We start from the raw sequence: 27,558 nt of genomic DNA, 5'->3' as shown, positions 1-27,558 counted from the left end.
ACTTCCGTTATAGATTGTCTGATGATAACTCACTTGTTATAAAAGTTATAAATGAGTCACTTTGTGCTTTTGGCTGAGAGAACAAAGAGACAAAACACAAATGAAACACTTTCATCACTTTGATAATATAATTTATACAGCATAAAGAAATGTGCTGCAAATACAGAAAACACAAGCAAATAACTGAAACAGTGAAACTTACATACAACAGAAATATCCAGGGGACGTTAATACTGACGAATATGTTGGATATCATTTCAAAAATCAGCTTTACACCCGGTGATGATATCTGTTTACTAATGAACATGGTCATCAGTCTTAGTATCAGCTGGACTTGCACTGTTTTTGTGATTTTGTTTCTTATTATTATTTGCTGCGTTTTTTGCAATGCCGGTGTGGTGACAATGTTTTTGTTTCCTTGAAGTTGCACTGATCAGTATAATAAATAATAATAATACATTTTATTTATGTAGCACTTTTCTTAAGAATATTACAAAGTGCTTTACAAAGGAAAGTAAAACTAACAAGGCAGATAAAATAAGGCAGAAGTACATTATAGCAATAGAAGATGCACAATAATAGTAATAATAGGACAATAGAATGCAAATAATGATAAAAAATAAGATGAAATAACATCAATAAATAGGTGTAAAAACTAATTAAAACATATCAAACATTCCCAAAAGCTTTCACAAAGAAAAACGTTTTAAGACGAGTTTTAAAAGAAGTTAAAGAGACCTGGTGTGTCTGAGTTCAGTGGGCAGAGATTGGCTAAAGTATGTCTTTATTATGTCTTTATTAACAATAGATCCAATGATTATGTGCATGTTTGCCAGGAAGGGTCAGTCACAGTCGTATTAGTAGTCGTTACCCTCGGTTCTGCAGAGCGTTTTAGCCTCTTTGAGCTCCTGGTTTTGGTTTTCTGGTACATTTACGGACAAACCAGAGCTGAAATAAGAGCGAATGTCATCAAACACAACTGCAGTGGGATGATCATTGTTGCTCTGCTAACGCGTTCACCATAAGAACTTTATAAGGTGATAATATGTCAGTTTTATGTTTACAGCTTGTTACACACAAGTAGCCAAAAACAGTTAATTCAAGCATCCTCTAAATTGCAGTGGATTCAGCTCCTCTGTAGTTTTGTATCGGACCAAAAAGAAGTGCTTGTATTTATTTATTTGTTTGTATTTACTCATAAAAAAATAAAATTATCAGAAGAAGATGGTAATAAGAAACAGGCTTGAGGGTTAGACAAAAAAGAAGACAAAGGGCTTTTCTAAAGAAGGTACTTAGACTGCTTCATAATCAACAATTATTTCATTATTGATTAATCTGTAGGTTATTTTCTGGATTAATCAATCAGTCATTTAGTCTATAAAATGTCTTGTTTTGTCCACAAACTAAATATATTCAGTTTACTGTCATAGAAGACTAAAGAAACCAGAAAACATTCACATTTAAGAAGCTGGAATCAGAGAATTTTGCCTTTTTTTTTTCTTAAAAAATGACAACTATTAGTTTTCTGTTTGTTAAAGCACTAAACTGAATAAGTTAAATGTTTCTGATATGATTTCTTTAGATTAGATCTCTGGAGACTTTCAGATGACTGATAAACATCTCAAGTTTGTCTTTTTCCTCTTCGCTCAGATTAAAGAATGTGCGGCGGAGGAACTGGGGAAAGGCTACCTGGTTTCCTGTCTGGTGGATCACCGCGGCAACATCAGCGACTATCAGTGCAACCAGTACATCACCAAGATGACCAGCATCGTCTTCAGCGACTACCGGCTCATCTGCGGCTTCATGGATAAGTGTCGCGACGACATCAACACGCTGCGCTGCGGCAGCATCAGCACCGGAGAGAAGGTCAGTTTTTATTCATTTTACCGTTTTGATACTATACAAAAATACAGATAATGATGTGACACATTTACATAAAGGGGGAAAAAGAGAGTTCTTGCCGACAAGCTGATGTCGGCTCATCATGTATTTTGGTTTGAACATGTACGGATATATTTTAGAAGCTGACATTTTGTGTAAAGAACAAGGAAAAAGAAGTGAAATCCTGCTGCTGTAATTTGTTTCCTAGTTTGTCGACGTGGCCTCCTCAGCGTCTGGATGTCGGTTTCAGTCAGAGCTGAAGTGAGGCGCTGCATAAAGAACCAGTGTGATATAAATGAGGAGCTTTTTGAACTGTAAATCATGCAAATATATTCCAGTAGAGCCCCAGATTAAAAATATAGAGCTGGAAATGTGCAGAATATGTCCTCCTTTTAAGATAAAAGTCCAGCTGGTCACTGATGCATTTAATTACACACTAATAAGGATTTTACAAGCATTAGACATTAATTTCTCATACATGATGAGGTATTTTGTGAGGATTGTTTTGGGTTTGTCAATTGTCAGTTTAAATGTTGGCCAGTGATGTAGAGTAACCGGTCCTTGTATCAGCCGCTTGTGGTTCACCGTTGAGGATGTGAAAGATGCTGCAGGAAGTGCTCCGTCATGCTTCACCGACTTCCTCCCTGCAGCAACTTCTTTAAATGCAGTGTTTACATTTTGCTGTGTCACTGCTGTCTTTTAGCAAAGCTTAAACACGTGTTTGTTCCAGTCATGAAGACCAAACCTTATAGGTTCAAACTTAAAATACGTATATATATATATATATATATATATATATATATATAATATATACCTGTATTTTTCTTATTGTCAACTAATCCCATGGAAAGTCCAGATGTATAGTGTGTGATTTCCTCCTGCAGTGTCCAGCAGATATTTAGGAAATAACCGTCTCTAAACATTAAACTAAACATTAATGAGGTGTGTTTTATAGATTCATGTCTTCAGTAGGAACTGATGGAGCCACAGACAGAGTAGAGAAGTATTGAAATGCAGACCAACAAATTGTTGATGTGTGTCAGAAGAATATATAACACCAGATCTGTTCTTTCAACAGCTGACAGCTGAGTCAAACCACTTTATGAAGGTGTGATTATTGAGTCAGTAGTGGAGAAATCTGACTTCTGATGGATTTACAGTAAACAGATTGATGCATGTAAAGGTTTAACCTGCTATCTCTGAGTAACTGGATTGTTTAAGTGGATTGTAAACACACCGAATAAAAAAGGAAAACAAGAAGCTTTCACAAATGAGGAGCACAGCGTTCACCGCCCGTGTTAACCAGTAACTCTGGTGATTGATTATCAATGAGTGATGGACTGTTTTATTGAGCGTTAGTGGGTGTCTAACTGGGAAACAGACCAACATCAGCTCTGTGTGGAACAACGTAGCCGTCTCATTGTGTTGATGTGGATATCCTGGTTCAACTTTTGCTCTGACGCGGCGTCATCCAATGAGACGCAACACCGGCCAATCACAGACATGCAAGTACAGTCATGGAGGATTATTTTTATAACATGAACAACACTGTTTCTGCTGTTTTTATTTACGTTTGTTGCAACAAAAATGAAACGGTTGCTGCTGTTACAACTTCTCAGAGTTGTAAAACTGTTATATGGTGTTTTTGGCGTCTGATTAAAAGTATTAATCTGTAGCTCCAACTGGACTTCCTGGGTTGTATTACGGTGTCTCACCCAGGGCTGCAACTAACCATCATTTTCATTATCGATTTTTGGTCCATAAATGTGAGAAAATAGTGAAAATGTCTGTTTCCCAAAGTCCCAAAAGTGTCTCGTTTAGTCCTGATCAACAAGATATTCACTTTAATGTCTTTAATTAAAACTTTAATTATCAAAATAGTTTGCAATTAATTTAATAGTTTAATTTAACTGATCGATTAATCGACTAATCGTTGCAGCTCTAGTCTCAGCGCAGGGCTGAATGCAACAAAATCTGTGAAAGCTGAGTCACACTTTGAGCATAATTTTGGGTTTTCAGACTGAGCGGAAGCAGTAATTAAGGTTCATATCAGCTTGGCAGGCGTGTACATACAGTATGTGCCTGACTTTACCAGATTCTGTCTCGTGAACGTCCGTTTCTGCTTCCGCTCGGTCTGCAAACCCTGAAAACCGTGTCTTCAAAGTGTGACTCGGCTGGAAGGAGAACAGAGAAGTATGACAGCGGTTCGTCTCAGGAGCGGAGCGAATCGATCTCCTCCGAACGTGTCGTCCTGCCGCTGAGCCAAGCTAAACCTCCATAAGCTCGTTAGACATGCGGTTATTATGGGATATCATGTTGGCACAATTAGAACTCGGAGCAAATTATTTATTTGTCAGCGGGAGCAGAGTGGGTTTCATTGTCAGGGATTCGTCACGGCGGCTCATAGCAGTGTGCTGGAGCTGCTCGGAGCGCAGATTAGACTGACCATGTTGACTCCTATATATAACTCAGACAGCGCTCGCCCCCAAAGTGTCATCTCTTACCACACAGAGAAAGACAAGACATACTCAACATTTTTTTTCCTGTATTTTATTTTATTTTATTTTTTTTTTTTTTTTAAGTAAAATAAGTTATACTCAGAGAAAGTGTTTTCTCTTAGGTTTAAGTTTCTTCATCTCTGAAAACATTTATGAATTTTTAGACATTATTGTATCAGTTATGATAAAAAAAATTCAGCCAACAGGTTGCACCAACATGATGACACAGTAATTATGAGTTGGCAGTGATGCTGTCTTATTATATGGACCATGAGTCAGAAAAAAAAAGGGTTTAAATTAGGGCTGTAGTCTGCTGGTCGACTGTCGACTCTCGTCTGACTAAATTCCCATTGGTCGAATCATCTCCGTGTTATTTTCATAAGGAGAAAAGTGCTACATCAACAGCTTTCCAGGATTAATCCATTAATTCCTGCGGCGGGAGGGACAGACTAACAAATTACCTGTGAAAACAACAGGGGTGTATTCAAAACACCCCCGTTGTTTTCACAACTTTGAACTCGCCCAACCTAACGGAGACTGCTGGGTCTAACTGTACTCAACGTTTACTGACCGTTACTGAACGTTTACTGAATCTGTGTTTCTCCACAATGACACAACGAGAACCCCCGCCAGGCCAAAAAAAATATTTTTTTAATATTTGATATCCGAATGAACATCCATTCATTCGGAAATCGACAGCGTTTGGGAGTCTCTGAGCAGCGCTGGTCCGGTACGTGCGTCAACCTCTGTGTCGTTGCCTGGGAAACCACTGGTCGCGCGGCTCCGTTAAGGAGTATGTTTGCTAGCGAGCGGGAAAGAGCGGAGGGGCAGAGAAGTGACGATGGATGCGAGCAGGGCAGAGGAAAAGGTTAGTAGTAAGTTGTCAGTCTGGCAGTAAATGTACAGTACAGACTACAGTGTCTCAGTTAGTAAATGCTAAAAAGTCACGTCTGTTGTTTCCCCTAATGCCGGGAAAGTGAAGGAGGTTAGCTCCAAAGTTAGCAACAATGGGTTAGCATAACCCGAATACACAAAACAGAGAAATACAGAACAGAGAAATGTGTGGCTGCTGAGTTCACTGTGCACTCTGTCCTGTTACATCCACCCCGCGCGACTAATCGATTAGTTGAAGATTATGTACGGTTTTAGTCGACCAAGATTTTCTTTGGTTGACCACAGTCCTAGTTTAAATAAATTAAATGAACAAAAAACAACCAGCTCAGGCTATAAATGTTGCGGTATGTGGCATTAGTTCACACTATAAACTGATACAAATAAACATTCAATAAAATGAATTGATTGGTTTGAATGAATGGAAGCTGTTGTCAGAAAAGGATTCATTGATTTTTAACCCGCTGTAACCGTGACCTTCGCCCTCCGTGCAGGACATCCACTCTCAGGGCGAGGTGATCGCCTGTCTGGAGAAAGGTTTGGTGCGGGAGGCTGAGGAGCAGCCGGGGGCTCACCCCATCAAGGACGAATGCAAAAAGGCCATCATGAGAGTCGCTGAGCTCTCCTCCGACGACTTCCACCTGGATCGGTATCTCTACTTCGCCTGCCGTGACGACCGCGAACGCCTCTGTGAAACTGTGAGTATCAGCTGGGAGATCTTAACTATAAACTTCTTATAATTACCAGTTTTATTTAATGAATCAAGCCTCCACTTCAGTCTGATAAACACTAATGCTGATTTATTATTGTCCATTTTATGTTTTTCTATGTTTTTTTTAGGTGGCTAAATATAGAAAGTACCACCATTATGACGTCATTTTGATCCTTAAATTGAGTTACAAGCTGCATTATCATAACGTAACAGCAGACGTCTCTTTCCTAATTATCAACTAGTAAATAATGTTCATTTTATTTTATTTTAGATCCTCTATCGGGTCATTTTTTAATCGAGAAGAAACCGTTTATCACCATTTAAAGCACCATTAGAACTTCAACGGTCGCCAGAAAATTAATTAGCAGATGTTTTAGTCATTTTATAAGCAAATATGCCAAAAAAATTATACATTTAGCTTCTCAGATGTGATTATTTTAAGCTTTTCGGTGTCATGCATGATAGTAATCTTGAATATCTTTGGGGTTTTGGACCGTTGATGTCACCTTTTAGACAATCTGACCACTGTTGATTGATTTGTTGTTTCTATTTATTTCAGACGCTGGCCGGAGAGGGACGAGTCTACAAATGTCTCTTCAATCACAAGTTTGAGGAGGCGATGTCTGAGAGGGTGAGTGTGCTAGATTTGCATCTTTACTAACTGGAGAGGTCTGGAAAACTGATTATAGCGTTTCCAAATGAAAAAATCAGAAAACATCTTCAAATATTTACAAATAGATGTATTTTAACAAGCTGTAGCCCCACTTTCATTTTAAATTCTCCATGTCAGCTGGAGTGTAGAATAATAAAAGAATGATTGATACGGTCGAGCTGAAAATTAATCATTAACCTTAAATTTAGCATGACAAAGCGTGTTATATAAACTCTGTTTTGATGCCGGTTTGCGTCCTCAGTGCCGCGAGGCGTTGACCACCAGGCAGAAGCTGATCGCTCAGGACTACAAGGTCAGCTACTCTCTGGCCAAAGCCTGCAAGTCGGACCTGAGGAAGTACCGCTGCAGCGCGGACAGCAACATGCCCCGAGCCAGAGAGGCCCGCCTTTCCTACCTGCTGCTCTGCTTGGAGTCGGCCGTGCATCGAGGTGAGCCGCCTGTCAATCATTCTCGGTCCTACACAGTTAATTACTGTCAGTCACGGCTCTGACTGTTAATTAGCACAGTCAGACGCCGCTATTAGCTGAATTACCTGTCAGTCACGGCTCTGTTTTCACCAGAGATTTATTGACGTGTGAACCACACAATGACCCCCCCACAGTCCAGCTGAATAATACACTTATAGTTAGCTTCCTCTAAAGTATATGTGTCAAACTCAAGGCCCGCAGGGGTATTGACAGAAAACTACATTTCCCACAATGCATGCCGATTATGTTACCCATGAAGTGATGGTATCCCGCCATTAGACTCCAATGTATCCACATCTATGAGATTTTCCCAACAAGTGGAGTTGAGAAATATAAATAATGACCCCAAAATGTCCAGAAAGAGAGAAATTGATGCAGACGGAAGGCAGTTTCAAGAAAGATGGGAAGGAGAAAACATGTTTGTGCTTCAAGGAGAAAAACCGGTATGTCTTTTGTGTTATGAGTGGGTGTCTGTGCCCAAAGAGAACAATCTACCAAACACGGAGCTAAGTATGCCAAAAATAGCCTTCAAGAAAAACAACTAATTGTCCAAGAACTAAAAGGCAAACTGCGATCGCAGCAGAATTTGTTCGCGAAAGCCACAACCAAAAACAATGCGGTGTGTTAACGGCAACGATTATGCTGATGTGGCCCTTGGTGAAAATGAGTTTGACACCCCTACTCTAAAGCCAGAAGAGGATTTTTTTTTTTTTTTTTTTTTAGAGAGTTTGAAGAAACATTTTTGAAAAGAATCCCTTAAATATACTTATATATGTACAGGGCAGGACACACCTCAAACTAGTGATGCACAGATCAAAGTTTTTCTCTTCCTATAAAGATTTTGATACCTCAACTGAACAAGAGTATCTGCTGATACAGAGTACTGATCTGATACTAGTGCTCTCTTTCTCCCCAAACTTAAAACCTGAATACCTCACTGTGCGGAGCTCATTGAAATCATGTTTAAAGTAACATGAGGTTAGAGATTCTAGCTCTAAAAACTAAACACAGTCAGTCTATCAAACTCCTCATCCTTTCCTAAAAAGCTAAATAATATAGTTACCAGTATAATAAAATAAAATTAGAAATAGACAAAATAAAAGCTTTGACAACTATTTAAAAATGAAGATTGGCTCCATCAAACACACTTGATTAGTTTTAAATAACATCTTCTAATTGAGCAAACCACCACAGCTTACTGTGTGTGTGTGTGTGTGTGTGTGTGTGTGTGTGTGTGTCAGGTCGCGTGGTCAGCGGCGAGTGTCAGGGTGAGATGATGGACTACAGGCGGATGCTGATGGAGGATTTCTCCTTGAGTCCGGAGATCGTGCTGCACTGTCGCAGTGAGATCGAGGGTCACTGCTCCGGTCTTCACCGCAAAGGACGAACGCTGCACTGCCTGATGAGGGTCGGCCGAGGAGACATGGGAGCCATCGACCCCAGCTGTCAGAGGGCGGTAAGTCAGCGTTAAGAGACGGCTTGAACACCGAGAGGTTTTTCCTCGCTGTGATCATTCCTCCTGTTCGTACTGGATATTAAATCCCCAGCTGTTATAAATTTAGAACTAGTTCTAGACCTTCCCTCAACCTTCCTCCTTTACTATTACCTACTTTTTCCAGAATGCCTTTCCTGCTGCTGCTGCTGCCTGTTTTTTTGTGAGTTTTTAAGAATCCTGGTTTCTGTCCTCAGCTCCAGACTCTGATCCAGGAAGCCGACCCCGGAGCCGACTACCGCATCGACCGGGCGCTCAACGAGGCCTGCGAGTCCGTCATCCAGACTGCCTGCAAACACATCCGCAACGGAGACCCCATGTAAGTCTTCATCACTCTCACACACACACTGTTATTTACTCATGATGGTCTCATCTCTCGTCTTCAGAGATTAAAAGTAAATTTAAAAAGTAAAAAGACCTTTTTATCCGTTTAATTTTAATTCCTCATCATGAAAGTCTACATGTTTCAGAGGAAACTGGTTATTCTGTTTGTAAAATAAAGATTTAATTTGATGCTAAATACCAGATTTTGCAGTATTCACTGTAGATTTTCTGTTTAGCATCTGTTAGCGAATGTGCAATGTGAATACATCTGTGTTGCTGATGCTGCAGGATCCTGTCGTGTCTGATGGAGCATCTGTACACCGAGAAGATGGTGGAGGACTGTGAACACAGACTGCTGGAGCTGCAGTACTTCATCGCCAGAGACTGGAAGTAAGTTCAGCTAATCCTCTCCATGCTTTAATTAGATAGTGAAGCAGATGAACTGCTCTACTTAAAGCAAAAAAACACCAATAAATGTGAGTTTTGAAACATGGTGTTATAGTATCACAGTGTACTGAGTTCATGTATCTGTATTTCTGAGGCAGATCTGCTGCTTCACTTCCCACAAAAAAGGCCTCAGAAGATATTAAAAAGTCTTAAGATTCATGTCCAAAGGTCTTGAATATTTGCTGTAGACAGTAGGGGGTGTGCCCGAATACAAATATATTATTCGGCAAAGCACAAATAGTGGGTTTTATACAAATATTTGTTTCATACAAATATTTAAAAAAATATTTGTTGGGGGTGTTTCCCAGAGATAAAGCTGAGCTCCCAAGGGACTCTCTAAACCTGTTGTTCCCCTTCTCCTTTCCACAAAGTTAGGTTGTAAAAAAATAGGCAATAAATGAAAAGTGCAAAGCAATAATCGCCTTTGAAGTTCCTCCTTACACATGACACGCTGTGCTGTCTCTGTGTTATGGGTGTATAAATAGGTAGAGGTCTGTCTGTCATAAGGTAGTTTATTCATGAACATTTATTGTAACACATTTTTCTAAAATTAAAAGTGTCATAAAAACAAAAAACAAGATTTTTAAGCCTCTTTCCATTTATTCGAATACAAATACAAATAATTTTGCTGCCTCAACAAATACAGATACAAATACTGGGATCTCTGCACATCCCTAATAGACAGTGACATTAGTTGTAAGTTTTTTGTGTGTGTGTGTGTGTGTTTGTGGCTGTCGGGAGACGTTCTACATCCATAAACGACAAGTGAGACGATGCGACAGTGGATTGTGCTGCAGGAAGCTGTTTAATCCTTTTTTTTAGTGGATTTTTACATTCAGCAGCATCAGACCTGCAGCAAACACCGTCACTACTGCAGCTACGGCAGCAGGAAGTGTCAATTTTTAGCAAAAAAATTGAAGGAGACATGTTCTGCTTTTGGTGGTTTTCTGTCATTTATGTTCTGTTGTGATGTTAAACAAGATAAAGCTCAGGTTTCAGTCTGTCCTGAGTGCTTCCTTTGCTGCGTCTTGTTTACTGTCTTGACGAGATAACGTCAGCTTCCGTTCTTTAATCTTTGTCTGCTCTCATATTCATATTCTGGATCTGATTCAGCTCCAACATGTACGGATGGATTTGAGAAGTTGACATTTACATTTAATAGATAATTATAGGTTTTATTGTCCGTTGACTTTGACTGGTATGACTGTGAAAAAGGTATAAATTTGTATTCTGTGTGGCATTAAAAACATTGTTTAATTTGGTGTACACTGGAGAAAACCAGTGTCCAGTCTGTTAACCAGTTACTCCCCGTGTCGTCTCCCAGGTTGGATCCCATCCTGTATAAGAAATGTCAGGGCGATGCGGCCCGGCTCTGCCACACACACGGCTGGAACGAGACCAGTGAGATGATGCCGCCGGGCGCCATTTTCTCCTGCTTGTACCGCCACGCCTACCGCTCCGTGGAGCAGGGACGGAGGGTGAGATACCTACGTCTGTCATCACTCCTGGATTAGAGGAAGATTTTTAATTTCACCTCTGACCTTTTTTTTTTTTTTTTTAAGAATCAGTTCACCCAAATTACATAAAAGTGCAATTTCTCGCTTATCCCTTGTGATCTGTATCCATGCAGACGGTTTGGTTTGAATACCAGCTGTAGAAACTACTGAAGGAAACCAAGCTACTGTTGTTTCCATCCAAATTTAGCACAAATTTTAACCAAATTTCCAAAATATGAGAAAACTGAAATTAATACACATTTCCATCCTCTGCTGTTTTGCAAATATTTGGAGTTAATTCATCAAGATAAACAGCTGGTGGCCATTAAACCGTCGCAGAAGAAGACGACACAACGAGATGACGTCATTAAAAGAGCCGCAGTCAAAGCTCAAACGATGGAAATCATGTAGAAAACATGACGGAAATATGACATTTCTGTTTGCTTCATGTGTTAATTTGAGGAAGGTTACAGTCTCCTCATCGCTCCGCACAGATCTGATGTTTTCATCTCTTCAGTGGAAGCTCGACTGACGTTTAACTCGCACGCTTCATCATCATTTATTCGCTAAATCTGTTTCTATTGCACTGGAGTTTTCCACCTACGCTAACTGTGAAAACTTCTTTCTGATATTTCGTTATTTATTTTCATGCACTAATTGAAAATGCAAATAAAAATGGATGGAAACACATACAGTGAAGTCTGTGGGTCGTCCAGACCTACAGGGACATTGCCTCTGCAAAGAAATGTTGCTGTTGACTTCCTCAAAATTATTATTATTATTATTTTAATACTGCGAGCACCACAAACAAATCCACCTCCATCAAATAAAAGTGGTGGCAGAAGTCTCAACTGCTTTTGAATTTGGGTGAACTGACTCTTTTTATTCTCCTTGTAGTGTTGATCTAAATTTGAGGGTTTTTTATACTCAGAAGTTGCTTTGGAGCATCATCTAAATGCCTAAACTGACATAAATATAAAGATAAATAGTATGTTGAAGATCATTTTTTTAAAAAGTAGTAAACATACAGGAAATCTTTGACCGTCTTCACTGACCAGAGAATATTCTCGTAGCTCCCCAGTGGAGCGTCTGAAGCAGAAAACCAGGGTTTGACTGTGAGTATGTCCTGCTGCTGAACTGATGATGATGATGATGATGATGTTTAAAAGGGAAAATGATCATCACAGGAAACTGGACCTGCCTGTCATGTGCGGGAAGTGATTGCGTTTGGTAATTCTCATCGTGTTTCTGTGCATGTGGGAGATAATTCTCAAGAGTAATTGCTGAAAGTGAAGCGAGCTGCTGAACTGTGTGATGTGAAGAATCAATACGAATCTCCGATGATGGATAACATGGTTACAGTGATTAATCAACTGCAGCTAATTATGTTTTTGAATCTGTAATGTCATTGAAGGGATACTCCACCTAAAACATGTTGTTTTAGAATCAAACACTGAATCCTAAAATATGGAAAATAAGGTAATAATCTCCTCCTTTTATGAAGGAAGGCGCCACTGCTCAGCTTCATTTCATGTCTGTTGAAATGAAGTTTGACCAGTTTTCATTACGAGAAAAGTATCAAAAGCTGAAATCTGTCCTGCAGGCTAATCTTTTCCTCTGCAGTCCATCTTAAGCCGGGCAGACACTGTGCAGATTAAGCCCCATTTTAACCCTGAAATGACTCATTTTTACCATATCAGTTTATTTTATTATTATTATTATTTATTGGTTTATTTAACAGGGACAGTGCATATTTAATAAACATTGCTGTAAATGTGTCAGAGTTAGCCAAGAGGCTATTTCTCATCCGTAGCCTCTGGACAGATGTTACAGAGTCACCCTAAAAACAGAATATGAGACTGCAAAGTTATTAAGATCGTTTATAAGCATGCAGAACAAAGAATAAAATGAATTTTGATATAAAAAAAACATCATTCAGGACACCCTGGTTGACGTTTGATGTGAAGTATGAAGTCATGACAGCTGATTAATCACCTGATCAATCAATGATCTGGCTGCCGGATGATCGGTTGGATTTCTGGCAGATCCATCCGAATTTTCATCTGCTTTCTCTCAGTTTGAACATTTCTACAATCTGATTTCCAACATGGCTGCTGTCAACAGATACATTTCAATCTGAGCTTGTTTCTTCTTCTTCTTCTTCTTCTTCTTCTGCTTCTTCTTCTTCTGCTTCTGCTTCTGCTTCTGCTTCTTCTGCTTCTGCTTCTTCTCCTCCTCCTCCTCCTCCCACTAGTACGTGTTTTCGTTGTAGTAGAACGTTCTGTGTGAGCTCTATGTGGTAGTCGGTCAGTAAAAACATCTTACAAGATTAATTAATGCACATTGTCTGCCCGGCTTTATGCTCACAATCTTTCAAACACTCATATTTTCTTCAAATTATATAGTTTAAGAAAAACTCTGAAGCTCCTTGAAGCTCAGAGGAAAATGTGTTTTCAGCCATAAATTTAACAGCCACTTAACAAAATCCTTATTTGTGAAGAAGAAAGGACCAAAAAGTCCCAAACACTGTAGATTACTGGTACTTTATTTGAAATGTTTTGGTCCTGTGTGCGGGAGTTTTTGGTCCTTTCACAGTCAGTTTATGATCCAACTTTCTGTGGTGCGAGATCTTTGTAGTGTTTGTTTGTGAAGAATGAAATCACTAAAAATCCAGAGTGGAGCATCAATTTAAAGCCTCTTTGAGCAATAAAAGTGAAGTATTTCTCACGTCCTCTCTAACCGGACATGACGGTGTTGTCCTCCTGCAGCTCTCCAGAGACTGTAAGGTGGAGGTCCAGAGGATTCTCCACCAGAGGGCGCTGGACGTGAAGCTGGACCCTGAGCTGCAGAGACGCTGTATGACCGACCTGGGGAAGTGGTGCAGCGAGAAGACGGAGGCCGGACAGGAGCTGGAGTGTCTTCAGGATCACCTCGAGGATCTGGTGTCGGACTGCAGAGACGTGGTGGGAAACCTGACGGAGCTGGAGTCAGAGGTAACGACACACCTGCTGCTGCTGTTACCCATAATGCAACACTGTCACTGCTTCAGCTCACATGAAGAGCTGCCTCTCAGTGTTTCATCTGTTCAGTGTTTTGTCTGGTTTGTTTTAGCTCACCAGTGATTGTCTGAGAGTTTAAACTGAGGAGATAAGTTGAAGGTTAACATTTTGTTTGTCTTTTTTTTCATCATTTCAGAGCAACGTTTTGTCTGTAGTATCACTGTACAGATAAACCGCTCGTTTTCAGTTTTCTGCTCTCCAGCACCGTGGCTCTGTTCAACGTACAGCTGCAATGATTTATCAATTAGTTGCCAAATATGAAATAATTCAGTTTGGAGTCATTGCTTAAGAAAAACACGTCTAAATCATCTGTTTTCAGCTTCTTTAATGTGAATATATTCTGGTTTCTATGATGATAAACTGAATATTTTTGAGTTGTGGACTGTATCTCAGGACAGAAGAAGACTTTTGAGTATTTTTCATTAACAGGAAAACTGTAGAATTTTGATTGAAATATTAATTAAAGGAAAATTTGGCCGTAGAGGAAAATAATGAGCACCATCCTCTAACTTGTTGGTTGCTAACATTTACGACTTAGCGTATAGAAGATTTAAAAAGACTAAATCAAGACAAATCAAACAAAGAAATAGATAAAGTGACTGTTTTTTATTCTGGCATAGATCATGTTTCTCCATCTTAAAGAAGAAAAAAAACTCCTCATAAAAAAAACATATTATCAATTAATCAGCAGATAATTTTCTGGATTAATCATTTTGTTAGCGGGATGTTAAAAAATAGTGAAAAAACTGCATTCACCATTGTGATGTCTTCAGCTTTCTTGCTTTGTCTGACTATTCAGTTCAACCCAAAGATATATAATATATGTAAGAATATATATACTTGATATAATATATAAACAGAGAATCATCACATTCGAGAGTTCAGAAGCAGACAGTTTTTAATCAATTAATCAATTATCAAAATGGTTGCTGATTAATTTCCTGTCAATCAATAAGTGGACTAATCATTGCAGCTCTAATGAAAAGCAGTGACAGTAGTTTGTATGTTTTTGCTGGCAGGTCTGTGGTGCTCCCTGCTGGACAACACTGACATGCAAAACATCTCTTCACTTCGTTTTCTGTGTTGATTTGATTTGATTGAGGCGTAAAACACTCATGTTACAATCAAAAAACAATTAAAGTTATTAAAGATAACTCAAAGCTAAATTATAGTCTTTTTACCATGTTTTTTCATTTAATTATAACTCAGAAAATGCATATATACAAAGGGAACACATATAACAGTGTGTAGTATTTCACTGATTTCTTTGTTTTTGTTTTTAAATCTTCCGTACCGTCGTAGTTAATTATGACCATAGTGTGAACAGTGTGATTTTTCAGTGTCCTTCATTTAAAGGATTTTTTAGAAATGAAAAGATGTGAAAGTATTCAGTGTTTAAAGGGGAAAAATGAAGCATATTGATCTGATCTTACTGTGTTGACATCATCTTCCTGTTTGTTCTGTCCTCAGGATATTCAGATCGAGGCTCTGCTGATGAGAGCCTGTGAACCCGTCATCCAGGCCCACTGCCACGTAAGTCACCACTGAGAAATCCACGGTCTCTTAGGTCTTATTAAATCTAGTTTGAACTGGGTTAGTCGAAGAGTTTTTTTTCAGATTTCTTGGCTCAACGGCAACAATAGAAGAGATGTGTTACTCTGCATTAAGGAGTGTAAAACCCTGGACTCCCAAAGTAAACAGAATTAAGAAAAAGCAGAGAGCAGAGTGGTTTCACATGTTAATACACCCTGTAAACAAAAAAATAAAGACTCTGAGAAGCAGGCAAACAGGAGGTTTGTGTTCTGAAGAGCTGCTGTGTTTATTTCATCTGTCGTCTTTTCACCAGAGCATCATGGACGCTCGTTACTGTTTTACATTATTAAAGTACTCATATTGGCTTTTTACTCACAAAGCTTTTATTGTGCTTACAGTAACGTAGTTGTTGTTAACTCGGTCTGGTTCACTGTCTCAAAAGACGGACTTCTCAACTAGCTGCAGTGATGTACAGATGCACTCTGGGACCCTGTGACATCACTGTTGGCCACGGTTACATTTCTGACGACACCCAAACACATCCGTCAGTGATGCTGGCTGTGTTCAGAGGTGAAACAGGAGTGAAACTTTCAACGGGGTGGGGCAGCAAAATACTATTTATGAGCCTGCTAACTAACTTTCAAACCACCAGAGGGTAAACCACTCCTCACCACTCCTGACCCCTCCCGTCCTGTTTCATAAGCCTACGCCCTCTGAACTACTAATGTCCGGATACAAGTCCAAACACTCAATACAAAATTCCTAAAAAGTTTTCATGCCAATGGAGATGTTTGTTTGCTACCCACAAAAACATATCAGCTTTGGACACTTAAATATCCAGAAGGCAGAACGCCACATCGGCGTCTAGTTTCACTTCTTTAGCCTCTTTTAAAGCTCTCCATCTCCCAAACACCAAACCTGTTTATCCTTGTTTCAGCTTTGTGCAAATAAACGCCGTCGTTTCAGTTTAACCGCTACTGTTTAGGATTCAGTCCGGCTGGTTAGTGGCTGCAGGATCATCCAGCGCTGGCTGTTTGAATCACGCCGCTTTATAACCTCTGCTAGATGACAACAGCGGACACACACACGGGGCCGCAGGCAGCTCAGTATGACTGAGAGCGATAGTACAGATATTCATTGATCATTAATAAATGTCTAAAATCTTAATTCCTGCACCTTTAAGATACTCTTTAATAACACAAAATGTACCGACTCTCTCTGTCTGTGTCTCTGTGTCCTCTCTTTCTTCATCTGTCTCTTTTTGTCTGCGTCTCTGCCTGTCAGGAGGTTGCTGATAATCAGATCGACACCGGTGACCTGATGGAGTGTTTGGCTCAGAACAAACACCAGAAGGAGATGAACGAGAAGTGTACAGTGGGAGTGACGCACTTCCAGCTGGTGAGCAGATTGATGGAAATATGTCATCATGTTGTTTTTTTCGCTCAACAGGAACGTAAGAAGCTTTATAATGTTACTCAGTCATCTATAGTGACACATTTTTTTCATGAATACTTAATTATGCAGCAAAAATGGGCAGAATATACATAATGCATTTGTTCATTCTCTTCATAGATTGAGTTCTATGAGATATTACAGCTTTAGCATGCAGTAATGAGTCTGCAGCTGTATTAGATGCTGAGTTTATTACTAAGAAGCTGCTCTGTCTGTCTCTTTTTTTTCGTCTGTGTACAGATTCAGATCAAAGATTTCCGTTTCTCCTACAAGTTCAAGACGGCCTGTAAGGAAGACGTCCTCAAACTGTGTCCCAACATTAAGAAGAAGTAAGAAACTAATCAGTGTTTCAGAGACGATGCAGCAGATTGTACAACCCCCCCCCCCAAAAAAAACCTTCAACTTCCATCTTTATCCCACAGTCTTCCTTCTGAAAATAATGAAACGGGTCTTTTGAGAACAGTCAGATTTGACCTTCCCATGCTCAGATATTTTTTTCAGGTGCTTTTGTAAACGCTGGCTGGTCAGTTGGTTTCACCAGAAGTCCTCCTGAGGTTTTCCGGCTCTGTCAGTGTCTCAGAGGGACGACTGGTGGCTGAATTATAATGTTTGCTGCCAACAGCCGTTTTTCATCCGGCAATCCAGTAAATACTGAGAAAAGTTTCAAAATGTCCCAAAACACATGATAGAGGGATGTTTTATTTTTGTTTTTGTTTTTTAGGGTTGGATAAAAAAAAGCATCCTGGTTCAGGAATGTTAGAAACACGTTCAGCAGTGATCTCTAGTCAGGTTTGAGCAGGTTGTCAAGGATGTATAATCATAAATAATATGGAGTCTAGAGCTGCAACGATAAGCCAATTAATCAATTAGTTGCCAACTATGAAATTAACTTCCGACTATTTTGATAATCAATTAATCGTTTTGAGTCATTTTTTTAAGAAATAAAGTCAGTATTCTCTGATTCCAGCTTCTTAAATGTGAATATTTTCTGGTTTCTTTAGTCTCTATGACAGTAAACTGAATATCTTTGACAATTTTCAGACACTTTATAGACCAAATAACTAATCGATTAATCAAGGAAATAATTGACAGATTGCAGTCCTCCTGCAAGCTGAAAACTGCAGTTGTGGTATTTCTACAGGTCATAATGTAGAGACAATATTAATATTTAACAGAAAATATTTGAGATATCATTAGAATAAATATTACTGACATCATAAATACTGCAGGATTTATTCCAGCCGATCCCGACCTGGCAGTTAGAACACACTCAAGTAGTTACATGTTGATTAACAAGATGGCAAACACTAAAAACACTCACATATTTCAGGTCACAAACTGACATTTGTTTGTTTTTTAGAGTGAAAAGGTTGTGAACCAAAAATATTTATATATAAGTATTTTCCACAACTCATCAACAGACATATTTTCCCATCCTGTGGGTTTGTAACCTTGTGTCTTCCTGATATTCAGGGTGGACGTCGTGATCTGCCTGAGCACCACGGTGAGGAACGACACGCTGCAGGACGCCAAGGAGCAGCGAGTGTCCGTCAAATGTCGTAAACAGCTGCGGGTGGAGGAGGTGGAGATGGTACGTTCAAGTGACACGTCGTTCACCGACACGTAGCGCCGTCACAGTGGCTCAGCGGTCCAGAGAAACGTCTGATGTTTAGTTTGTGTCAGTGGAGAAAGGTAGCGAACCGCTGCACAAAGACTAAACAGCAGCACAGAGACAGGAAGTCCAACCACAGTTACTGTCAGTCTGAGAAATCTAAAGACCATTAACTATTAGACCGAAAGTAAGTGGACACCTGAACAGTCCACCTCTATGTGATGTAGCTCCTAAACCAGGTTCATTAATCTGCTGCTGTAACAGTTTCCAACAGATCAGAGAGGAAGTTCAGTGAGTTTCATGTCTCCGCTCTCGTCTTCTGACCTCTAATTCTAATGTTTTTATCTCATATTTGTCCCTCTTTCCTTAAGCCGCTCTGTTCTTTTTGTCTCGTTTGCTCGCTACAGATTAAAGGTGTCTCCTTTTTTCTTTGTGTCTGTGTTTTCTCTAAAAATCCACTAAATCCTCCCCTGAATCTCTGCAGTCGGAGGACATCCGTCTGGAGCCGGAGCTGTACGACTCCTGTAAGCAGGACATCAACAAACTGTGTCAGAACGTGGCCTTCGGCAACGCGCAGGTCAGCAGCCACACTTTTTAGTGCCAAAGTCCCTCTTTTTGATACTATGCTTCCACCACAGCTGTTTGAGAGAGATGCGTATTAGTAAACGAGTCAATAACGATCAGACGTGTTCGTCTTCTCTGCAGGTTATCGAGTGTCTGAAGGAGAGCAAACGTCATCTGACTCAGCGTTGCCACCAGAGGATATTTAAGCTGCAGGAGGTGGAGATGGTTGACCCCGAACTGGATTACCAGCTGATGAGAGTCTGCAAGCACATGATCAGGGTAAAAACCAGCGTCACATGATCGAGGATACAAAAAAACACAATAAAGCTGAAAGATTGTTTCCGTTGTGGTTCTCTTAAGTGGAAAAGATGAAGAAGATGGCAGATATTCAAGTCATGTGATAACAGAAAGCACAAATAAACAAAACAAAATTAAAAAAGTAGTAGCAGTAAGAAGTGTAATGGTGTATTTATGTCTCTAATCATTTGTTAGAGAGCAAGTAAAATAATATAAAAGATTATTTACAAGAATCTTGCTTTAAGTAGATATTTTATAGATATTTTATAGTTTATTTTGCGTTTTTTTCCCAAATAAATAACAAGAAATTATTATTTTTCTACCTTGAAGATACACCCAGCCTTTATCCACAATCACAACATGTATCGATCATCTCTGCAGTTATTATAAGTGTGTTGGTGGTTTTATTCCTGGCTGCCTGTGTGTATTATGAGGAAACATATATGTGAACGCTGTTTCCTGTTTCAGCGGTTCTGTACGGAGTCGGAGGGGAAAAACGTTCTTCAGTGTCTGAAACAGAACAAGAACAGCGAGCTGATGGATCCGAAATGCAAACAGATGATCACCAAGAGACAGATCACTCAGAACACAGGTACGCACGCACGCACGCACGCACGCACGCACGCACGCACACACACGCTTGTACTTCTATACTAGTGAAGACCCTCATTGACTTTGTGCATTCCTTAACATAGGAGTCAGTAATTAAGCTGAATCATGGTCCAGTTTTTCATTGGGGGGCCGTTGCCTGGTTACCTGGTTACCTGGAAACACAGACGTATATGTTTAGTTTTTTTGTTTTAATTCGTTTAATAAATAAAATTGTTTTCTAACAGTTTTTCGGATTATATCTGATGTCATGTTTCCCATCAGTAAGTTTACAGAATTTAACTCATTTGTCTAAAAATGTCTTATATGTGAATAAATATTGTGTGTATCACTTAGAGACCGGAGACAAACTGTACTTTATTGTTTATCCACATGATAAACAGCAGCAGCTTCATTGAAGGTTGTTTTAAAGTTATGATGTCGTTTGTCTTGAAAAATGGCATCAACACACTGTTTCTGTGCTAGGTTTGTGGAATTTCGCGTGGTGTGCGCCACGTTCTGGCTCTGACGCGGCCGCTGAAGCTGATCGTGGCCACTCCAGACTCTCGTTTCAGAAGCGGCTCTCCGCTCCGCTGCGCTAAAGATAGACGCCTCGTCTATTTTTTACGGAGGCCCCGTCAAGCAGCACAGAGCAGATCGAGCTGGGCAGGAAGTCAGACACAGAGACAGCACTGAGCATCCGGTCAATTTTCAAAATAAAACACCCCGTGCAGACTCCTGGTCGTATATCAACAATAAACGCAATTAAAACAGACGAATAAAGAAACCATTTAACTACATAGCCTACTGAACCACAGCAGGAGCACAAAGATCAAGGAAAATGACCAAATCAACGAAAGCTGAGCAAGTTAACAAAATTTGGCAGTTTAGTTGCTCTGCTACTGCAGTAATTATGGTAGCCTTAAGGGATTTTATCAGCCTTGACTAGGCTGCTGTAATTACGGTAGTAGGAGTGCAACTGGCTTTAAACAGCAGAAGGCTTCCCCGCGGTGAAGATGCTCCGCTTCTGACACGCTCCCGGAGTGAGATTTCACACATTAAAATGTTGTTTCTGGTCGGTTTATTAGAGTTAAGTTCAGCAGCCTGCAGTGTTCAAACAGCTCGGTGACACCAGTATATTTAATGGAAGGCAGTATTAGATGGAACAAGCTTATATATTCATTGGGATTTATTCTCTCATCTACAGTAGGTTTGTAAAATAAATAAGTAAAAGTTTCGATGTGAAGTAAAAACTGGTCGTTATTTGCCTCCCACTGCCCTGACCCAATGCCCTAACCTTAACTATCACAACTAAATGTCTAACCCCAAGTCTTAACCCTCAATCTGACCTTTGAAGGTCTGCCCCCAAAGTGAGAACCTCACTTTCCATAAATACTCTTATTCCCAACGTCTAAAATTCAAAGTGGTCCTTAAAAAGTTAACACAGTTTCTCTTTCCTGACTCTGCTTGACAGTTGACTGTTGCTTAATGAAACTCATTGTGTCTCCAGACTACAGGCTGAACCCGGTTCTGAGGAAAGCCTGTAAAGCCGACATCCCGAAGTTCTGTCAGTCCATCCTGAACAAGGCGACGGCCGACAGCGAGCTGGAGGGTCAGGTCATCTCCTGCCTCAAACTCAAATACGCAGACCAGGTCAGACATTATTATTATTATTATTCTTACATTTTAATGACATCAGTGTAAATGTGCAGCGGTACTGGTAGTCCTGACACGACAAAAAAAAAAAGGACAAATGGATAAAACACTTCATACATTAAGTTGCAATCAGAATAAAATGGAAAAAAAACTGTAGAAACAAGTAATTATTTAGGTCATATAAATAAATATTCATACATGTTTGTTTGTTTGTTTGTTGTGGCAGCGTTTGTCTTCAGACTGCGAGGATCAGATCCGGGTCATCCTGCAGGAGTCGGCGCTGGACTACAGGCTGGACCCTCAGCTGCAGATGCACTGCACACAGGAGGTTCATAACTATTTATGCTTTTATACAAACACACATAACGAAGGCTGCAGTGTTCAAATACATACTGTTATTTATGATTATTAGTGTCTGTGAGCTAAAGAATTACACACACACAGTGGGTATGACATGACTGCATACAAAAAAAATTAAGACAACGCTACCAGGTTGACATTATTACAGTTGTTACGGTCAGTTATAGTCAGTTCCAGGAACGTTAGTCAGGTAGAAGGAAGGACTTTATTGATAATTTGATGTTTCTTCAGATATTTTGATTGTCAAAATATTTCCCTCAGTGGAAAATTGAAAAGCAGAGAAAATATTTAAATTGTGTTGGGCTCTAATTCGACATTCTCAGTAGCACTTAAAGGAGCCATATTATGCTTTTTGTGATATTCTGTTATTTATATCCTGTTATGATGTCGGATGTTAAACATGGTCAAAGTTTCTGCTGCCTGCTAGTCAAAAGTCAGGGCTTCAATCTGCTCTGAGAGCTTCGTTTGTGACATTTTTTTGTTTTTCTACCTTCCTGTCGAGCTGACATCAGCGCATCACGCATGCTCATAAATGGCAGTCCGTACTGTAGTCTTGGTTGCTAAGGTGGTTGCTAAGGTTTTTCCATGTGTAGTTGGCGTTGTCCACTCACATATTTCAGATTAGAGTTCATCTCAAACATGTACGGATGTATCTGAGAAGTTTATATGTTGTTGACGTTGGCTGTGATGCAGCTTCCTGAAGCTGACCAATCAGAACAGAGCGGGCTCATCAGGAGGCGGGGCCTTAAAGAGACAGGAGCTAAAACGGCCTGTTTCAGACAGAGGCTGAACTGAGGGGCTGCATAAAGGACCAGTAGAAGATAAATAAGGAGTTTTGAACTGTAAATCATGTAAAGATATTCCAGTAGAGCCCCAGAATATATTTATAGAGCTGGAAATGTGCAGAATATGTCCTCTTTAAACAAGAAATTAATGTGATATACTGCTACTAATTGGCCAAATGCTGTACTGTCAACATAAGAGCATAGTGGATACTTCATATTTGAACACATTGAATAATTGGACATCTGTATAATCAGTTAATTGGCTGAGGAGAAGAAATGCCTGCAGATGTTCCAGTGGTAGTTCAGGTAAAACCTGAAACGACTGAATTTAATGGAAAATATGTAACATGTTTGCACTTCTTCAAATCTAAAATATGACCACAAAATATTTGAAAATAGTCTTGAAATCTTTAACTTCAGTTTTATTATCATGCCAGAGGAAATGTGGTTTACAGACAGACCATTAAAGATCAAACCAGTAATAACACAGTGTAAAACTATACACATCTTTAGTATATAAAAACATATTCATAAAGTAAATTATATAAAACTAAAAGCTCTTCCAGTTCAGCTGCGGCGTGCACACTGTGGTGCCGCTTGTTTGGTTCTGCCAGACATGAAAAGATGTTTAATTAAAGTCGACTGATCTTGATGAAACTTGACAAGTGGAAATTTTTACAGCTGACGCCACTAAATGTGCAAATTAACACACATTACCATCAGAACAAAGAAGTCAGTATTTGACAATTTCTCAGTGTGAAAAATTAAAGTAATGACGGACTCGGCCGTGTTTACAGGCAGGAAGAGGCTTAATGAGACGGCACTAGAGCTGCCACAATTAGTTGATTAATCAACTGATTCATTCTGATTGAAAGAAAATTAATGTGCAACCATTTTAATAATTGTTTGTTTAAAGACATGCAAAAACAAACATTTCATAGGTTCAGGTTCTAAAATGTGAGAATTTTCTGCTTTTCTTGGTCTTATGTTATAGTGAATTTTAGTATATTTTAGTGTTTTGGACCAAGACATTTGATGACATCACGTTGCAACACTTTTCACTCTTTTCTGATGTGTGATAGACCAAACAACGAGCTGAGAATAATCAGTAGATTAGTCAGTAATGAAAATAATCATTAGTTGCAGCCGTAGACAGGAAATACGCCTGTTAATTACTGTGCGTGTGCGTGTGCGTGTGTGTGTGTGTGTGTGTGTGTGTGTGTGTGTGTGTGTGTGTGTGTGTGTGTGTGTGTGTGTGTGTTCAGATCTCTCAGCTGTGTCCGGAGGAGGCAGCAGCTCAGGAGCAGACGGGGCAGGTGGAGGAGTGTCTGAAGGTCAACCTGCTGAAGATCAAACAGGAAGGATGTAAGAAGGTAAACAAACTCTCAGTGCTGCCTTCACTGACCGCTGTACAGGCAAACATTTATTTCCATTTTAAAACATAATAATAATAATAATAATTAAGAAGCATTTCTCTTATTAAACAGCTCAAGATCATAACTGTGTTAAACCAGAAAACAGAGACTTTACACACACTGTAAGAACCAGCAGAAAGATGTCAGTTTCTCTGTGATGCGTTCAGGATCAGCATCAGTAAACCCACTTTTAAATCAGAAAAATGGCGCTCCTTATAACTTGAGGTCTTTGGTTCATAATCATCAAATTTCTGACTTTTTCTCCAGTAAAACGTTTTTACAGCTGCATCCAGTCCTGTGTGTGTTTTCTTTCCCCAAAACGTATTGATCTCTTGCCGGCTGATACAGAACAGTAACAATTGTTTGGCTTTATCAATACATGTTTTGACATCACTAAGACTCAGATTGTCCCATCAACATGGTTCTTATATCCTTTGAACCCTGATAATCTCCTCTTTTCATTTATATTTGGAGATCTGCGCTGTGTTTAAAATGTCTGCACATGAAGATAAAAAAAATGATTTACGTCTCTCAGATCATGTGTAGCGTTTCTGAATGCGCCATAAACGAGGGAAATTGAAAGCATCGCAGGGTTCAAAGGGTTTTTTCTCATCCTTCTCTTTGTTCTCCTCCTCTTCTTTTTATCTTTATCATATTGTCCTTCTTCTCCTGCTGTTTCTTCTCTCAAAATATCTTCCTCTTTTTCCCTCCTCCTCCTCCTCTTCCTCCTGCAGGAGGTGTTGAACATGCTGAAGGAGAGTAAGGCAGACATCTTTGTTGACCCCGTCCTCCACACGGCCTGCGCTCTGGACATCAAACACCACTGTGCAGCCATCCCACCCGGCAGGGGGCGCCGTGAGTCCACAAACAAACACACCCGTCATCCATCTGACCGAGACATGAAAGTCAAACGTTAACTGGCCTGAAACGACAGAAACACAGACTGTCGTGTATGATTTTATAGCCATGTTTTCATCATGGTACTAAAAAATTAAAGGCTGCTCACATCTGACAGTGGAACTAAAGTAGAAAAATGTGCCTCATTCAAGTAAGAACAAAGACAACAAAACAAGTATTTTAATGTGAGTTTAAATCCTCCATATTCATACAATAAACGTCTTAAAATAAAACTTTATTGTCCATAAAAGTGGAAAATTGTCTTTGGCTCATCTGACAGCTCATTAAAACATTTTTCTTTTGAATTGTGATAAATCTGCAGATGTTTTTCTTACAAACATATTGCAAAAAAAAAAGGAAATGTGAGTAAAAAACAACTCTGTCTTTTAAATTTAGATTTAGATTTGAAGGTCAGATATCCTCCATTTAAAAAAATAAATATATAAATCCCATGAAAAATATCACAAGGTGTTTAATGTCTATCTGTTAACACACATGATGTTCAATTCATCTATAGTTTTAGTTTATTCATCATATCAGTGTTAAAACTCAAATATATGAGAAACTCTATAAAAATAAGACTAAATAGCTTCAAAATCTTGCAGCTGCGAACCAAAAAAAAAGGAAATGCAGCTGACGTCAGTCCTGTTCTCGTGTCTCCTCAGAGATGTCGTGCCTGATGGAGGCGCTGCAGGACAAACGTGTTCGTCTGCAGCCGGAGTGCAAGAAGAGACTTCAGGATCGCATCGACATGTGGAGCTACGCTGCCAAGGTACATGAACCGCAACTTCTTCACCCTGTCAGTTAAAAAAAAAAAACCCCTCCGGACACTGAAAACACAGCTGGTGGTGATGTGACACGCTGAGCTCTTCTCTTCACACCGACGGAACAAACACAAACAGAAGAACTGAGTTTGACCCTTTTTAGCTGAGCTGAAGTTGTTTTCCTGCACCAGGAATGTTATTTTAATATGTTGTAAAATGTCTTTAACATAATTTGTATGATAGAGAAGAAAGTGTGTCAGATTTGACTCTAAAGAGTTTCAGAAAAACTTGACAAAATTGAAACAAAAAGGAAAAATATGAAAGATTTTGCAGGTTTCAGCTTCTCAATGTGAGTGTTTAATCAGTCATACATGATGGAAAACTGAATGTCTTTGTATTTCAGACTGTTGATCAGACAAAACGAGACATTTGAACGCATCACCTTAAGCTCTGAGAATTATAACATTGTTATAAAAGAATTATAAGAGGCATTTTTCACTATTTTCTGACATTTTATGGACAAAATGGTTATTCAATTAATAGAGAAAATTATCAGCAGATGAATCAATAATGAAATTTAGTTGCAGCTCCAAAAATAAATTAATTTGTTTCCGTTTGTTTCTGGGTTTTTAAAGTTAAATGACTTTTCCATCAGTTTATTTTTTCTCTTGGTCTGCTGCATCATAATTTCCTAGATGATGACATCATCAAATGTCTTTCGTCCAACCAGCAGTCCAAACCCTGAAAGAGGAAAATCAGCCAATTGTCACATTTGGGAATCTGGAACCAATCAGATGTTGGCGTTTGGTTGAGAAATTACTTTCAGTTGCTTTAAAAATTGCTTTAATGAGTAATTGCTTATCATAAAGTCACTAATCTATTTTCTGGTGATGGACTAATTGACTAATGAACGAGCTGCATAAAATGAGGTTTAAATTGGCTTTTATTTTGAAATGAGTCAACAAGCTGTATAAATTCTGTTTAAAGGGGCTTTATTTTAAAATTGATTTATTATTATTTTCATTATCGAACAATCTGTTGATTATTTACTCGATTAATCGATTAGTTGTTTGGTTTATAAAATGTCAGAAAAATTGTGAAAAATGTTGATCAGTGTTTCTCAAATGTCTTGTTTTGTCCAAAACTCAAAGATATTCAGTTTACTGTCATAGAAACCAGAAAATATTCACATTGAAGAAGCTGGAATCAGAGTATTTTGTCTTTTTTTCTTTAAGAATGACTCCAAATGATGAATCAATTATCAAAATAGTTGCTGATCAGTTAAATAGTTGGCAACTAATTGATTAATTGACTAATCGTTGCAGCTCTAGATGGAATGAAAGTGATAAGATAAAAATAAAATCTGATTTTAAAGGAGGCTTTAATTTTGAAAATCACTCATGTCAACACAGCCACTAAACTGTCCTCGCCTCCCGTCAGGTGGCTCCCGCCGAAGGCTTCTCGGACCTGGCCATGCAGGTGATGACATCACCGTCCAAGAACTACATCCTGACGGTGATTGGTGCAGGCGTGGGGCTGCTCTTCCTCATGGGGCTGCTCTGCGGCAGAATCACCAAACGTGTCACTCAGGAGCTGAAGGACAGGTAGACCCCGCCCACTCCGGGGTCAGGACACGCCCACTGGAGAAACAACCACCGCCAAACAGAACCACCCCCTCATTTACCGCCCCACCCC

General features: G+C 39.4%; 1 protein-coding gene across 2 annotated transcripts in view; it reads left to right on the top strand.

Moving 5' to 3' along the window:
- Positions 1 to 27,558, top strand: part of LOC137183641 (Golgi apparatus protein 1) — a 46,804-nt gene extending 19,246 nt beyond the window's left edge. The window contains exons 4-25 of one of the 2 annotated variants that reach the window (XM_067590833.1): positions 1,651 to 1,866; positions 5,765 to 5,968; positions 6,542 to 6,613; positions 6,897 to 7,083; positions 8,364 to 8,578; positions 8,812 to 8,933; positions 9,227 to 9,328; positions 10,710 to 10,863; positions 13,650 to 13,874; positions 15,411 to 15,473; positions 16,758 to 16,871; positions 17,166 to 17,254; positions 18,399 to 18,516; positions 19,022 to 19,114; positions 19,243 to 19,380; positions 19,867 to 19,990; positions 21,497 to 21,639; positions 21,869 to 21,970; positions 24,053 to 24,160; positions 24,937 to 25,057; positions 25,765 to 25,871; positions 27,304 to 27,558. In XM_067590833.1, coding sequence (XP_067446934.1) covers positions 1,651 to 1,866; positions 5,765 to 5,968; positions 6,542 to 6,613; positions 6,897 to 7,083; positions 8,364 to 8,578; positions 8,812 to 8,933; positions 9,227 to 9,328; positions 10,710 to 10,863; positions 13,650 to 13,874; positions 15,411 to 15,473; positions 16,758 to 16,871; positions 17,166 to 17,254; positions 18,399 to 18,516; positions 19,022 to 19,114; positions 19,243 to 19,380; positions 19,867 to 19,990; positions 21,497 to 21,639; positions 21,869 to 21,970; positions 24,053 to 24,160; positions 24,937 to 25,057; positions 25,765 to 25,871; positions 27,304 to 27,471 — 2,985 coding nt within the window. In that variant the 3' untranslated portion in view covers positions 27,472 to 27,558. Of the gene's footprint in view, positions 1 to 1,650; positions 1,867 to 4,791; positions 5,248 to 5,764; positions 5,969 to 6,541; positions 6,614 to 6,896; positions 7,084 to 8,363; positions 8,579 to 8,811; positions 8,934 to 9,226; positions 9,329 to 10,709; positions 10,864 to 13,649; positions 13,875 to 15,410; positions 15,474 to 16,757; positions 16,872 to 17,165; positions 17,255 to 18,398; positions 18,517 to 19,021; positions 19,115 to 19,242; positions 19,381 to 19,866; positions 19,991 to 21,496; positions 21,640 to 21,868; positions 21,971 to 24,052; positions 24,161 to 24,936; positions 25,058 to 25,764; positions 25,872 to 27,303 lie in introns of those variants that run through there. The other variant, XM_067590834.1, reaches the window with a different exon arrangement.

The sequence above is a fragment of the Thunnus thynnus genome, chromosome 5, assembly GCF_963924715.1.
Source record: "Thunnus thynnus chromosome 5, fThuThy2.1, whole genome shotgun sequence".
Taxonomy (NCBI): Eukaryota; Metazoa; Chordata; class Actinopteri; order Scombriformes; family Scombridae; genus Thunnus; species Thunnus thynnus.
Note: the sequence above shows the minus strand (reverse complement) of the source record. Positions and strands in the feature narration are given on the sequence as shown.